Source organism: Neophocaena asiaeorientalis, unplaced genomic scaffold (assembly GCF_003031525.2).
Source record: "Neophocaena asiaeorientalis asiaeorientalis breed wild unplaced genomic scaffold, Neophocaena_asiaeorientalis_V1.1 scaffold232, whole genome shotgun sequence".
NCBI classification, from domain to species: Eukaryota; Metazoa; Chordata; class Mammalia; order Artiodactyla; family Phocoenidae; genus Neophocaena; species Neophocaena asiaeorientalis.
Genome location: NW_020175672.1, coordinates 549,691 through 565,147, shown reverse-complemented (window position 1 = coordinate 565,147; position 15,457 = coordinate 549,691). Strand labels below are relative to the sequence as shown.

General features: G+C 38.1%; 1 protein-coding gene across 9 annotated transcripts in view; it reads left to right on the top strand.

Annotated features, from left to right (window-relative positions):
- The window catches only part of NUP98 (nucleoporin 98 and 96 precursor), a 99,211-nt gene that overhangs the window by 63,419 nt on the left and 20,335 nt on the right, over window positions 1-15,457 (top strand). For 8 of the 9 annotated variants that reach the window (XM_024731786.1, XM_024731789.1, XM_024731788.1 and 5 more), the window contains 4 exons: window positions 2,079-2,192; window positions 2,922-3,060; window positions 8,730-8,907; window positions 9,700-9,864. In XM_024731786.1, coding sequence (XP_024587554.1) covers window positions 2,079-2,192; window positions 2,922-3,060; window positions 8,730-8,907; window positions 9,700-9,864 — 596 coding nt within the window. Of the gene's footprint in view, window positions 1-2,078; window positions 2,193-2,921; window positions 3,061-8,729; window positions 8,908-9,699; window positions 15,429-15,457 lie in introns of those variants that run through there. The other variant, XM_024731791.1, reaches the window with a different exon arrangement.

Here is a 15,457-nt window from a genome sequence, read left to right as displayed (position 1 = left end):
TTATTAATTATCCTGGTATAGTTTAAATATCCCAAATTTTGTAGCCAGAGAGACTATCCTCATAATTTTTCCTAGCTTTATAAACTCACATATTGTTTATTGGTTTTTTAATTAAAATTATAGCAGTATTATCATATGAGATTTTTGAGATTTGAGTAGACCATAATGCCTGACTAGAATAGGCATTCAAATGTTAGTGGTTGCTATGGTTATTATCACCTCAGTTCTGTGCTTTTCTTTTTTGTCCCCAACAATGAACTGATTAGTTTTTCCACACTAATCCATGAAACAGTATAAACGACAAGATTGAAGTATCTTGATGGGATGCTTAAAGTTTGCTTTTTCTCTGTTGACTTAACATCTCATTTGGGTTTTGACAAATGTCATTACATTCCCCCTTCCCCCCTTTTAACTGAGGTACAATTTACATATAGTGAAGTACACAGATCTTAAGTGTTCGTTTCAATGAATTTTGACATATATCTGCTCAATCAAGAGATAGAACATTTCTTTCACTCTGGAAAGTTCTTTTCTGTATCCATCTCAAGAAGTCAACCACAGTCTCGTTTCTGTCACATAGATTAGTTTTGCCTAGTCTTTTTTTTTTATTTTACAGTTTGTCTTGATGTGTCTGTAAACTTGTTCTATATCTAATTATCTTATTGCCTTCATATATATCTTTGGTCACTTGGTGCCCTAAGGAAACAACTTTATACTTTCACATTAAGAATCCTGTGTTATCTATATTTGTGTTTAGACATCTACATGAGTTCATTATAATACTACATCTTAAATATCCAGTCTAGATTTTTTTTTTATTGTTTCTAGTTTTCTCACTGACATTTTTTGCCGCCTCCCAATTTAAAATTCCATTCTCAAGGACACTTTAACAACCCTCTAAAACTCGCCCATAGAGAAGCAAGTTAAGCATGTGAGTGGGCATTGCTGGAGGCTGGAATTTGATCTTATATTGGCTTTAAACTCTTTCCTCTCAGAGAGCAAGTTAGCCTGATCTCTTCCTATAAATGGAACAAGGAGTGACTAGAACAAGCATACCCATGCTATATTTTCTTTGATTTCTTCAGAAATCTGCCTAGTTAGCACTTTTTAAAATAACATCAGTGTGTAGTCCTTTAAGTTTCCATTTGTCTATGGGACTTTCTCATGTAGGATTTTTCATCTTGATTTTAGCTCTCAATTTGAGGATGTAAATTTGAAAGGTACAAGAGGTTTATAGAAGGCAATAACATGTAAAACTAAAAGCATTGGTTTTGGAGTTTTAGCTACACCTCTAATCCACTGAATTACCAGATAAGCCAAAAACCTGGGTTTGGGCATCTTCCATGTGTAAAATAAAAGAAAACAATAAATCTTTCCCAGAATGTATTCTATGGAATGCCTTTCATAGTGCACGTATGTTAATAGGTGTCATATGAAAAGGAAGTTCTGTGGTTAAATAAGTCTTGGGAACACTGGATTAAGTAAATAGATTTCATTGTTTTGTGAGTTTTCAGAACCTGTAATATACTATCTTGTGCATGTTCTCCAAACTTACTTAGCCATGAGGTTTTTTTAAAAAAACACTTGGTTTCTCTTAGGAATAGTGTTTCTTAGAAAAGCAGATTGAAAAAAAAAAAAGAAAACTAGCTTGGAAAAATGCTTTATTCCTATATATTTTCTCTTTTTATAATAATTTACTGATTATTTCAGGTAATTTTTTAAATTATCCATTCTGTAGAAAATTTTTAAAAAGGAAAAAGTGGGGCTTCCCTGGTGGCGCAGTGGTTGAGAGTCGGCCTGCCGATGCAGGCGGCACGGGTTCGTGCCCCGGACCGGGAAGATCCCACATGCCGCGGAGCGGCTGGGCCCGTGAGCCATGGCAGCTGAGCCTGCGCGTCCGGAGCCTGTCCTCCGCAACGGGAGAGGCCACAACAGTGAGAGGCCCGCGTACCACAAAAAATAAATAAATAAATAAAAGTTTAAAAAAAAAAAAAAAGGAAAAAGTGAAATAAATATTACCGAAAATTCCTCTACCTGAGGTCAGTCACAACTAGTATTTTCTGTTTCTTTTGTCATAGGCATCGTTCTCACTAAGGTTGGCTACTATACTATTCCATCCATGGATGACCTAGCTAAAATTACCAATGAAAAAGGAGAGTGCATTGTCTCTGACTTCACTATTGGTCGTAAAGGTGAGTGTGAATTTAAGAGTTAGTAGTGTATAAGCCAGAGATCTTCACTTTATTTTTGTAATTAAGTAAAGGAAGCTCTTGATAGCTAAATTTGTTTTTTACCTACATTTGGACCCACCTTGGCCTGAATAGACACTTTGATTGACAAGTAACAAAAAAAGACTAGAACTTTGTAACAGTCTTCACAAAGACTGTTTGTAAGTATTTGGTAAGTATTTGGCTCATTGCAATTTTCTACAATTAAAATACTGTAAACAGCAAGAAATAGTGAGAAAATTAACAGTTGACAAGAGATGGGTAATATTTAGGTTCAACTTCATATTATTAAGTTATTACAGATAAATTTTCTTGGGGAAAAATCTCATCTTGCTGTATTGTATTAAAAGAAGGGCTCAAGTATTTTAATTCATACTGCAGGCTAGGTGTTAAGGGTTGTTTATGTAGCAGCCGGAGAGATTTAAATTTGGGGAGAGATTTAAAAAGGCTATTTTGAGGATAACGTTAACTGCTGTAAAAACGCACATGTTAAATCAGATAAATGTATTTGATGTCACCTTCTAATACATATTATAGATGAAATAACCCATTCAAGGAATTGCTGGGTGATTTAGAATATTGATTAATGTTTAAAGCTGCTTGCTCCTTCTCATTATATAATCACTAGAAGTATGAAATGGGTATTTGCCCTCTATACAGGATGAGTTTTTAACTGTTTGTTCTGATTTATAGGTTATGGTTCAATCTATTTTGAAGGAGATGTGAATTTGACAAATCTAAATTTAGATGACATTGTGCATATCCGAAGGAAAGAAGTGATTGTTTACTTAGATGATAATCAAAAACCACCTGTGGGTGAAGGGCTAAATAGGTATGAATTTATTTACATATTTTAAAAATAATCAGCTAAATCACAATTTTTTTTCTGTTAACACAAATGTATTCATATTATATACATTTTTTTGCAGCTTGTCCCTTTGACTTACTATAGTGTATGATTATTGTTTCTCTACTTTCATTTAAAAGTATAAGTGATGGGCTTCCCTGGTGGCCCAGTGGTTGAGGGCCCGCCTGCCGATGCAGGGGACACGGGTTCGTGCCCCGGTCCGGGAGGATCCCACATGCCGCGGAGCGGCTGGGCCCGTGAGCCATGGCCGCTGAGCCTGCGTGTCCGGAGCCTGTGCTCCGCAACGGGAGAGGCCACAGCAGTGAGAGGTCCGCGTACCGCAAAAAAAAAAAAAAAAAAGTATAAGTGATAAAGAAATGATATAGTATGACTTTTTTGGCTTCTTTTCCCTAATATCATCAGGTCCAATTGGTTAGTTTCCAAAAGCTTTTGGGAAACGCTTTTTTTTCTTCTTTTGGCCACACTGTGTACCATGTGGCATCTTAGTTCCCCAACCAGGGATCGAACCCTTGCCCTCTACAGTGGAAGCACAGATTCTTAACCACTGGACTGCCAGGGAGGTCCCAGAAAATGCTTTTTAATAGTATTTTTTTCTTGTTTCTGCTGTGACTGTGCCTAACCCTTTCTCTATATTTTAGTGTGAGATACTAGCTTCTAATATGGTCCAGGTGAAAGGGCCATAATTAAGTCATTTATGTTCACAACCCACTGAGATTGAATCATGAAGAAATAGAACCTCTAGGGCTTCCCTGGTGGCGCAGTGGTTAAGAATCTGCCTGCCAGTGCGGGGGACACGGGTTCGAGCCCTGGTCTGGGAAGATCCCACGTGCTAAGCAACTAAGCCTGTGCACCACAACTACTGAACCTGTGCTCTAGAGCCCATGAGCCACAACTACCGAGCCTGAGTGCCACAACTACCAAAGCCCACGTGCCTGGAGCGTGTGCTCCACAACAGGAGAAGCCACGTTAATGAGAGGCCCACGCACCACAACGAGGAGTGGCCCCCGCTCGCCACAACTAGAGAAAGCCCACACGCAGCAACGAAGACCCAACACAGCCAAAAAAATAAATAAATTTATAAATGATAATAAAAACAAATAGAAGCTCTGAACAGCCCTGTAACTGATAAGGAAATTGAATTAGTAATCAATACCCCCTTCCCTGGTGCCCACTTCACCCAAGCGCTGGACCAGATGGCTTCACTGGTGAATTATACTAAACATTTAAAGAAGAATTTACACCATTCTCCTCAAACTCTTCCCAAAAATTGAGGAGGGAACACTTTTTAATTCTTTGAGGCAAGCATTACCCTGATTCCAAAGCTAAACAAAGATGCTACAAGAAAAGAAGACTACAGACCAATATCTTTAATAAATATTGATGTAAATATCCTCAACAAAATACTAGCAGACAGAATTCAGTACTGCATCGATTGGATTACACACCATGACCAAATGGGATTTATTTCTAGAATGCACAGATGGCTTAACATACAAAAATTGATGAATGTAATGCATCACATTTACGAAGGAAGAAAACCACATGATCATCTTGGTGCAGAAAAAGCAGTAGACTGAATTCAGTACCTTTTCATTATAAAGACACTCAGCAAAATAAAGATAGAAGGAAACTACCTCAGCATAAAAAGGCCATATTTGAAAAACCCACAGTGAACATCATACTCAGTAGTGAAAGACTGAGAGCTTTTCTTCTAAGATCAGGAACAAGACAAGGATGCTTGCTTTTGCCACTGCTGGAAGTCCGAGCCAAACCAATTAAACAAGATAAAGAAATAAAAGACATTCAAATTGAAAAGAAAGAAGTAACTTTATCTCTGTTCACAGATGATGTGATCTTTTTTTTTTTTTAATTTTTACTTATTTTTTGGCCATGCCGTGTGGCACATGGGATCTTAGTTTCTTAACCAGGGATCAAACCCATGCCCCCTCCAGTGGAAGTGCGGGGTCTTAACCTCTGGGATGCCAGGGAAGTCCCAGATGATGTGATCTTATATGTAGAAAGCCTAAAGATTCCACAAAAAACTTTACAGCTAATAAACACATTTAGCAAGGTAGCAAGGTACAAAATCAACACACAAAAAACAGTTGAGTTTCTGTACACTAACAATAATTTGAAAAGGAAGTTAAGACAGTTTCATTTACAGTAGCATCAAGAAGAATAAAATACTTAGGAATAAACTTAACCAAGGAGGCAAAAGACTTATACACTGAAAACTACAAAACACTGCTGAGAGAAATTAAAGAAGACATATAAATGAATAGATATCCCATGTTCATGGATAGGAAGACTTAAAATTGTTAAGATGTCCATACTACCCAAAGCAGTCAACTGAGTTAATGCAATCCCTATCAAAATCCCAAATGCATCTTTTGCAGAAATAGAAAAAATGATCCTAAAACATACGGAATTTCAAGGGTACCATGAATAGCCAGACTAATCTTGAAAAATAACAGAGCTGGAGGACTCACACTTCCTGACTTGAAAAACAAAGCTACAGTAACCAAAACAGTGTGTTACTGGCATAAAGACAGACATATAGAGTAATGGAACAGAATAGAGAGCCCACACATATATGGTTAAATGTTGACAGGGTTGCCAAGACCATGCAATGGAGAAAGAAATCTCTTCAGCAAATGGTTTTGGGAACACTGGATATCCACAACAGAAGAATGAAGTTGTATCCTTACCTTATGCCATAAATAAAAATGAACTCAAAATTGATCAAAGACCTAAAACGTAAGACTTAAAACTATAAAACTCTTAGAATATGGTTCACAACATATATGGCAAAGACTTCCTGGGTATGACACTGAATGCATAGGCAACAAATAGTAAAAATAAACAAACTGGGGCTTCCCTGGTGGCGCAGTGGTTGAGAGTCCACCTGCCAGTGAGGGGTACACGGCTTCGAGCCCTGGTCCAGGAGGATCCCACATGCCGCAGAGCAGCTGAGCCTGTGCGCCACAGCTGCTGAGCCTGGGCTCTAGAGCCCGCGAGCCACAACTACTGAGCCCACATGCCACAACTACTGAAGCCCGTGTGCCTAGAGCCCACCGCAGGGAAGGAGGAAGTCCACCGCAATGAGAAGCCCGCGCACTGCAACAAGGGGTGGCCCCTACTTGCCACAATTGGGGAAAGCCTGCGTGCAGCAACGAAAACCCAACACAGCCAAAAATAAATAAAATAAATAAATTTATAAATAAATAAAATAGACAAAGTGGACTACATCAAAATTTAAAACTTCTGTACATCAAAGGGCATAATCAACAGAATGAAAAGCCAGCAAATCATGTATCTAATAAGGGGTTAATATCCAGAATATGAAGAACTTCTATAGCTCAACCATTTAAAAAAAAAATTAAAAGTGGGCAAAGGACTTGAACACATGATTCTCCAAATATGATAAACAAGTGGCCAACAAGCGTATGAAAAGATGCTCAACATTGATAATAATTAGGGAAATGCAAATCAAAACCACAGTGAGTTATCACATCCCTTAGGAGGTTACTTTAAAAGAAAAATAACGTTTTTGCAAGAGTGTGGAGAAATTAGAACCTTTGTGTATTGTTGCTGGGAATGTAAAATGTGGTGCAGCTGCTATGGGAAAGAGTATGTATGGTGGTTCCTCAAAAACTTAAAAATGAACCAGCAATTCTAATTCTGAGTATATATCCAAAAAATTGAAAAATAGAGTCTTGAAAAAATATGTGCACACCCATATTCATAGCAGCACTGTTCATAATAGCCAAGAGGTAGAAGAAACCCAAGTGTCCGTGAATAAACAAAATGTATGTACACACAGTGGAATATTATTTAGCCTTAAAAAGGAAGGAAACTTTGACACATGCTACAGAATGGATGAACCTTCAGGACATTATACTAAGTGAAATAAGCCAGTTGCTTGCAGAAAGACAAATAATGTATGAGTCAACTTATTTGAGGCACGTAGAGAGTCAGATTCATAGAAACAAGTCAGTAGAATGGTGATGATAACTTTTGTTATACCTTTTTAACCACAATAAAAATTAATGTTAAAAAAAGTCATCAAAAAAAACAGTCATCTATTATTATGTGGTAATCACTGTACTAAATGCAAGGCATACTGGATGAATAGGACACAGTCCTTGATCTCAAATATTGCTGTTAGAAGGATTACATTACCATTATTATCATTAATTCACACTCATTATTTAATGGTTAATACTGTGATGTTCCTGATACCTCATTCTGCAGGCATTCGTTGTTAATGGTAGTTGCTGCTATTATTACTGTTGTTGTTATGTACAATAACACTTTTAAGACCTTCACTAAGACTTAGGTCTTTGCACTGAACTATTAACACTGGACTTGGTCAAGGATGCATAGCTTAAGTGTTACTACAATCAGATTGGGGATCCCGGTGGCACAGTGGTTAAGAATCTGCCTGCCACAGTGGTTAAGAATCCACCTGCCAATGTAGGGGACATGGGTTCGAGCCCTGGCCCAGGAAGATCCCACATGCTGCGGAGCAACTAAGCCCATGCGCCACAACTACTGAGCCTGCGCTCTAGAGCCCATGTGCCACAACTACTGAAGCCCGTGCTCCGCAACGAGAAATCACCGCAACGAAAAGCCTGCGCACCACAACGAGAAGCCTGCGCACCACAGCAAAGAGTAGCCCCCACTCACCGCAACTAGAGAAAGCCCACGCACAGCAACGAAGACCCAACACAGACAATAAATAAATCAAATTAAAAGAGAATCCGCCTGCCAATGCGGGTGACACGGGTTTAATCCCTGGTCCAGGAACATCCCACCCGCCACGGAGCAACTAAGCCCATGCGCAACAACTACTGAGCCCACGTGCTGCAACTACTGAAGCCCGCATGCCTAGAGCCCGTACTCCACAGCAAGAGAAGCCACCTCAGCGAAGAGTAGCCCCCTGCAACTAGAGAAAACCCCAGCACAGTAATAAAGACCCAGTGCAGGCTCCCCCCGCACCCCCGCCCCCGTCCATTAAAAAAAAAAAAAATCGGATTGGAGGGGCTTCCCTGATGGCGCAATGGTTGAGAATCCGCCTGCCAATGCAGGGGACATAGGTTTGAGCTCTGGTCCAGGAAGACCCCACATGCTGTGGAGCAGCTAAGCCCATGCGCTGCAACTACTGAGCCTGCACTCCAGAGCCTGTGAGCCACAACTACTGAAGCCCGCATGTCTAGAGCCCATGCTCTGCAACAAGAGAAGCCCGCGCACCGCAATGAAGAGTAGCCCCCGCTCGCCACGACTAGAGAAAAGCCTGCATGCAGCAATGAAGACCCAACGCAGCCCAAGATAAATAAATAAATAAATTTACTGAAAAAAAAAAAATCGGATTGGAAATAATTGATGTACCATGGTAGTTTGAAGTAAGTGGGGCTTGACACTCTTGAACCAGATATTTAGCTAGTTGATGCGGGGGTAATTCCTTACTCTTAAGTCCATCTACCTTAGGAGCCAAGACTCAAGTTTATGAAACACCTGCAGAATAATTCCACAGTAACACAGGTACCTTTATTTGCTGTGTATATATGTGTTACTTGGCTTTCTGGTCATAGATATGAAACATTTACACTTTACTTGATTGTACATTACAGGAAGGCTGAAGTTACATTGGATGGAGTTTGGCCAACAGATAAAACATCTCGTTGTTTAATAAAGAGCCCAGATCGACTTGCTGATATCAACTATGAGGGAAGATTGGAAGCAGTTTCAAGGAAACAGGGAGCTCAGTTCAAAGAGTACCGTCCTGAAACTGGTTCTTGGGTATTTAAGGTATAGTCTTTTTTTTTTTTTTTAAGGTATAGTCATTTAACCTAGTTCTTATAAACTGTAGTTATAAACTGTGTTAGAAGAGATCCTTTTTTAAATTCTGTTTCTACAAATTAGGAAATAGATATAGAGATACATCATAATTTGCTTCAAATTACACATCTCATTAAACCCCAGAGCAGTAAGGAGCTATTATAAACTTTTTGAGCACATGATTCAAGTTCTACGCCCCATCTTATGACCATTTAGATATACTTCTATGGTGTGTTTTTCTAATTTGTGACATCATTGGGGACATCAGGCAGAATTTTTGTCTCTTGATAGATCACCTCTTCCTAAATAATTTTTATTCTTTTAAAGATTTCTGGGTATGTAGAGGTTGACTTCCTCCCTTCCTTAATAGTTTAGTCCAGTGGATTCTTTCTCTTCTAGACCAGTTGGATTATTTAGCTTGTCGAAGGCCCTTGTGTAGGTAGGGAACAACTAGGCAGTACATACCCTCACACGCGCGCATGCGCGCGCACGCACAGAATATATACATATATACCGAAAATAGTAATGACTCTTCTGGATTTGGTTTCCTGTATTAATAGTACACGCACCAAACATTATCTAAATCATAGAAAAAAACAGTAAAGTATGATATGTGACATTTCATTGTGCTTTAAATATTTTGATCTCTCTTTTTTTTTTTTTTGAAGCTAATTCTGTAAGATTGCAAGGGCAAGTATAATGGAAGCCCTTCTGAATATAACAGTGTTAAAAGTGATTTTGTTGGATTCTTATCTTCCTTAGGTCTCTCATTTTTCTAAGTATGGCCTTCAGGATTCTGATGAAGAGGAGGAGGAACGGCCATCCAAAACTAGTACAAAGAAGTTGAAGACTGCCCCTTTACCTCCTGCAGGCCAGGCCACCCCATTCCAGATGGCTCTTAATGGCAAACCAGCACCTCCGCCCCAGGTAGAGACGGGACAATGAATTTGAATGGAGTCCATGATACAGACGTTGAAAGCAAGTCATTCAGCTAGTACAAAGCTGTTTTATGACCCCGGAACTTTGAAGAGTACAAATGTATTGGCAATCATGTTAAGACAATTACAAGGGAGGGCATGAGGTGGTACTGGCATCTGTTGTTTACTTGAGAGATTCAAAGAATTCTCTTGCTGTTTGGATCATTCCTTCTACAGATTGTCATTCTTAAACACCTCCCTCTCTCTTCATTTGGACTTGCTGAATTCTCTGCTCAGTGATCAACTTAAGATAGTATTTTGCTTGTGTGGGTTGATGCAGAGTAAACCCGACTTCTGTTGACTACCTAATGTGCAGTTTCATCTTATTCTTTACCTCCATGGTTTTTTTAAAAGTTCAGGTTAGCTTTCTGCAAGGGTTTTTAACTCCATTTTTCTCAAGTTGTTTGCTTATACTTCAGGTAATCTCTTGATATTTGTATTTTGACAATACATAATCTTTATGAAAATACATAAAGCTTTAGAATACAAATGAATTGTTGGCTTGGGGAGAGTAGGGGCTACATCATTTATTGCAATTACCTGTACCACACTCTTTTTCAGTATTGTTAAGCCAGTATAAACCTTTTGTCCTTGTAAGGAAAGGTTTGTAATTTAAATATCAGGTAGTTTCTTTGCCAAATCATAAGGGAGTTTTACTTTCATTTGGATGTTGTTTATGTTCAATCAGGTTATAACAGTTTTTTTCTGTGCTGCCATACTCATCTCAAAGAAGAGAACTTGATATAAAATGTCTTTGTAAAGCATCCTCTACCTCTCAGCTGCTAAAAGCAGGACCTTTGGAATTTTCCATGCTACAATTCTTAATGCTGAAGGCTGCTGAAATGTGCGATTTTTATGATTGATTAAATAATTTCTTGGGAGGCACTTTGGAGACTTTTGTGTATATATGTTCACGTTTGCGCGTACAGGGTGGGGGGATGATACAAGTGGGAAATGGGAAATATGTTGACTTTTATGTTTATAATTTTAGCCTTTAGAATACCCCTCTATTTAGAATACATCTCTTCTGAACTAAAGAAATGCTGTAAATGGACTTGGTTTTCCAGTTACCCACATTCATTTTTGTCTGAATCATATGCTTTGTATAATCTCTCTTTCCAATCTTGCAGTATACTGTATATGTATTTCTTTGGATAAGAGTCAGATAGCCTTCTTTTCTGCCAATAAAAGTAATATGTAGGCTCCTTAAAGATACAGCTGAAAAAGAAAAGCTTCATCTTTTGGACAGGTAGAGCAAATTTATGTAATGTTGACCATCAGTGGTTTCTAGGCTCTTTAATTTCCAGAATACAAATAGTAAGAGATAACAATAAATTCCTGTGATGGCACTACAGTAGGTGAGAGAGTTCTTTTGAAAAACTGAGTACCAAAAAATTTCAGGAGAAGGTTCTAGGAAAAGGAGAGGTGGTAAGGATCAAGATGGGTAAAGAGAATATAGTGAATAGGTATCTTATTCAGATATCTCCTTTGATTGAGGAAGTGGGCCGTCTTTGACCTTTTGGATGCAGAAGGGAGAAATGGGTAGGCTTGTTTAGATATTTAGGCTAATGTGTTAGAACAATAACAGGGGACTTTGGAGAACTCTTTGTAATGCCCAGTGAGGTGTAATGCCCAGTGTAGTGCCCTAAGTGAGGTTAGGGGAAATGCCAGTGGTTGCACAGTTTTTTGAGTTATTAGCAGCAGGACCTACATTTTACTTGGCATGAGGAAAATACTTGAACCATCTGAATAAACTGGAAACAGCACAGTCTTCTCATCCCAGTGTCAAGATGACTGTCTTCACATTGTCACCTGGCTCCCTGGAGGGGTTGATTTCCGTGATACGGTGTTCCTTCAGTCTGCTGTAGCTTTCTTTCCCCCACTGTACACAATCTCAGGTTCTCTGACTTTAGCTGGTGGGGGGGGTGTCCTTAAGGCATTAGGAAGATATATAGTTTTGTTTAATGGTTACATTTATTCTACTATCTTTTGTATAATATCCTCAGTCCTGTCTTTGCAGTTCGTTCTTAAACCTTGCTTTGCTCCTAAAACAGCAAGTGAATCTAAGCAACCAGAAAACAGAAAGGTAACTATATTTTTATGTAATCTTCTCCTCTATGCCTTTTTTTGGGCTGCGCTGAATGGCTTGTGGGATAACAGTTCCCCGATCAGGGATTGAACCCCAGCCACAGCAGTGCAAGCACCAAATCCTAACCACTAGGCCACCAGGGAACTCCCTCTCTATGCCTTTTAAGTTAGAGAAAATGTTGGCAGAAAACTCTTCATCACAGGTGAATTAGGGCAGTTACAGAAACATTTGTTTGGTAGTTAGAACATTTATTCTAAAATGCTGATCTAAGACCCAATTTTCAGCCAACTGCATCAATATCTTGGAGAGCCCATGTATCTGGCATTGGGGCTCAGGCATATTTATATTTTAAATGCTTTCCCCCAAGTGATTGAGATATGTAGCCTCGTTTTGAAACTGTCAAAAGGCTTCAGATCTTTAGCAGTGACGTAGAGAGACATGTAGCTTTTTCCTAAGCCTTATACTGAAATGTAACTTGTGTTCAGTACCATCAAGACACACTAGTTGACTTGCTCAGAAACTTAGCATTGTTTACTCGGTGAGTACATTCAAATAACTTTAAAAGTTTTTTAAAGGAAAAAGTGATTAGAATTTAGAAGAAAGTTCCATTTTATCTTGTGTTTACTTGTTTTAAAAAGTGGCAGGTATCTAAATTTAGCCAGTGAATCAATATATATTTTAATTTATATTTTATGTAATTTATACATGTTATATATAAAATAATTCTATAGCCACAAGCCTTTTTCAGATACTCATGTTATTGAATCCTATGCCTCCTGCAGTAATATCTGTGAATGTATGTGTAGAAACATGCACACTTTCATGGGCCCTTATAACCCTGACATGGGATTGCTCTTGAACACAGTATTGTTGACAGGGCTGATTTTCCAGCAAAATGAATATGAAACATTCTTTGCTGTTAGAAAACGAGTTGGAGGCAGGCAATAGTAGTACTTATATACTGGATTAGGCTATTTGGCTGGGAGAACAATATGAATTATTTAAACATGGATTTGACCTTGGATTGGATATTTACCCTTTGTTGAATAAGGGTATCTTGATTTAACTTCATTGCATTACTTTATTTATTGGATTAAGAGATGCTGTATCTTTAGGGTATTGTTTACATGAGGAAGATTCTTTTGAGCTGGAGAGTGGAGGTTTCTAAAAACATTAAAGGTTTCAGTTGTGAAACATCACCCTCCATATATCTAAAGAGAGTCATTTTGTAGATCTTGTCTGTTTACTTAGTATTTGATGGGCTTCTTTTTTTTTTACCCCCTTCTTTCCTTACTCAGGTCCTTCTGTGTCACCAATTTTTTTTATTGTCTACTTTTCTTTCTAGTACTGGCTTTGAGGAAGCACCTGATCTAAGATTTCTCTGAAAATAACATCTGTTGGGGTAGTTTGTTGAAATTACTTAGATATACTTAAATGAAATCCACACATGGGGTTTCTAGGAGTTTACCAGGTCCTCATAGTTTCAAATTCACTTCGCCCTGTCCACTTGTTAGATGACAGTAGCTTTGAAGTGTATGCATGAGGATGAAACAAATAAAACCTTGATCCTTAGGTTTCTTAAAGATAGGCTTGAGTCCCTTAGGTCTCTAATCTAGTTACTTGATGAAATCCTGCCACTGCCTAAAAGTGTTCTAAGTGAGCATCTGTTGCTGTTACTGTTATTCCTTTGTTGAATAGTATAGTAAATTGAAACCCTCCTCCTCCTTCCTTTCCTCACACCTATACTCGCTCCTTATCTTTCATAGGTATTAGCTTTTTCTACTGCGTGGCAGACACTGCATTAGCCAGTAGAAATAACAAAGTGTTTTGGTGAATTTAACAATGTGCTTGGTGTTAGATACAGAAAATAGTAGGCTATAATCTCTACTTTCAAGCCTTCACAATCTGGTGGGTCAAATATATATGTGTGTGTGTGTGTGTGTGTGTACACACACACACAAGGAATTACACCATGATACAGTGTATAAAATAGGTATAGACAAGGTGTTATGGGAGCCCAGCAGAAGAGGGTATCCTGACAGGTTGACAGAGGATGGGGAATTTCAGAACTATTCCTAAAGTGAATTGGTTAAAAGTTAACAGACCAGAGGGCATTGGAGTGTTCCCATGATTCATGTAATTATAATGGGAGGATCACCACCAGGGCTGCTTTTAATTTTTTTTCCAGAATTTTAAAACGTAAAAGTAGTTAGACCTGCCTGTAGCCTCCCCAATAGGTAAAAAATAGTATCACTTTGTCTTTTAACCATTATTTATCTAGCCTCCAGTTTGTTAGAGCAGTCCTTGTGGATTGTTCACAACTTAAGTGGCAATTCACCACGTTTCCAACACCTCAACTTTTCTACAGTTATAGATGGAAATAGTCATTCTTTTAGTAAGGATATTTGTTAAAGGAATTCAGGGGAGTAATAGATAATATACCATTGAAAAGTTTAAAGTTTAAAAAGTTATGCTAATGGTTGTTTCTTGGTTCAAAGAAATCATGAAACTTTTTTTTTTAACCACCTATTGTACAATAGCATCCATTTGAAGTTTAGCATGAAATAGGCCACTCATGAAAGATAAGCCAAAAATTGTGGAAGGTTAGTAATCTACAGATGAGATCATGGAAGAAAACTAATTGGAAGAACTTTTAGATTTGAGAATGTTTCGTAAATTGGCTTAGCCGCTTGTTAACATTTTAACCAGGTCATATGCAAGTTTAGGACATATTTAATGAATTTGCACTGAGCCAATTTTACAGTGTGTTTCAGCTTTATGAATGTTTACCTTTTCAAACCATAGACTGTTAATCATGGCTGTATCTTTAAAACTGCTTAATAAATGTAAATCTAACTCTTGACACATTTAAACACAAAGGAATTATTCCCAGATAAAAATTGTTCCTAATAGAACTTTGTTTTTTCTTTTGGGAAATTAGAGTATACGTTCGTCATCTGATATGATACTGCACAGGTAGAGCCCAGCTAACCTTAGGATTCAGTCTCCTGAAAGATAAATTCCAGGCCCAAAATTGTGTTTGTGATAACTAGAAATTTATGTCTAAATGTTTTCTTTAAGAAAATGCAGAGTTACTGGAGACTTTGATATTTGTGTCTTTTATTCTCTTTTCCCAATGGCTTCTGACTGCAAGGAATGTGAGGGAAGGGTAACCCTGTATAAATCAGAAAATTATAGTTGCTAACTAAATCAAGTAAGGCATAATCTTTGTCTCAAGAAGACCATATGTTCAGTATGGGTGCTGGCTTAGGTTCCAGGCTCCAGACCATAATATTACAAAAGGGTGATTCCATGAATCCTCATTTGGATCCCAAGTACTAATAGAGGAATTTTGGGGTAATTTTTAAATCCTCTTTAGCAAATATGCTACCTCACATTATGATGGAATGGGCAGAATCTAATGTTGTATCATATTTTGAATAAAGTAAATATG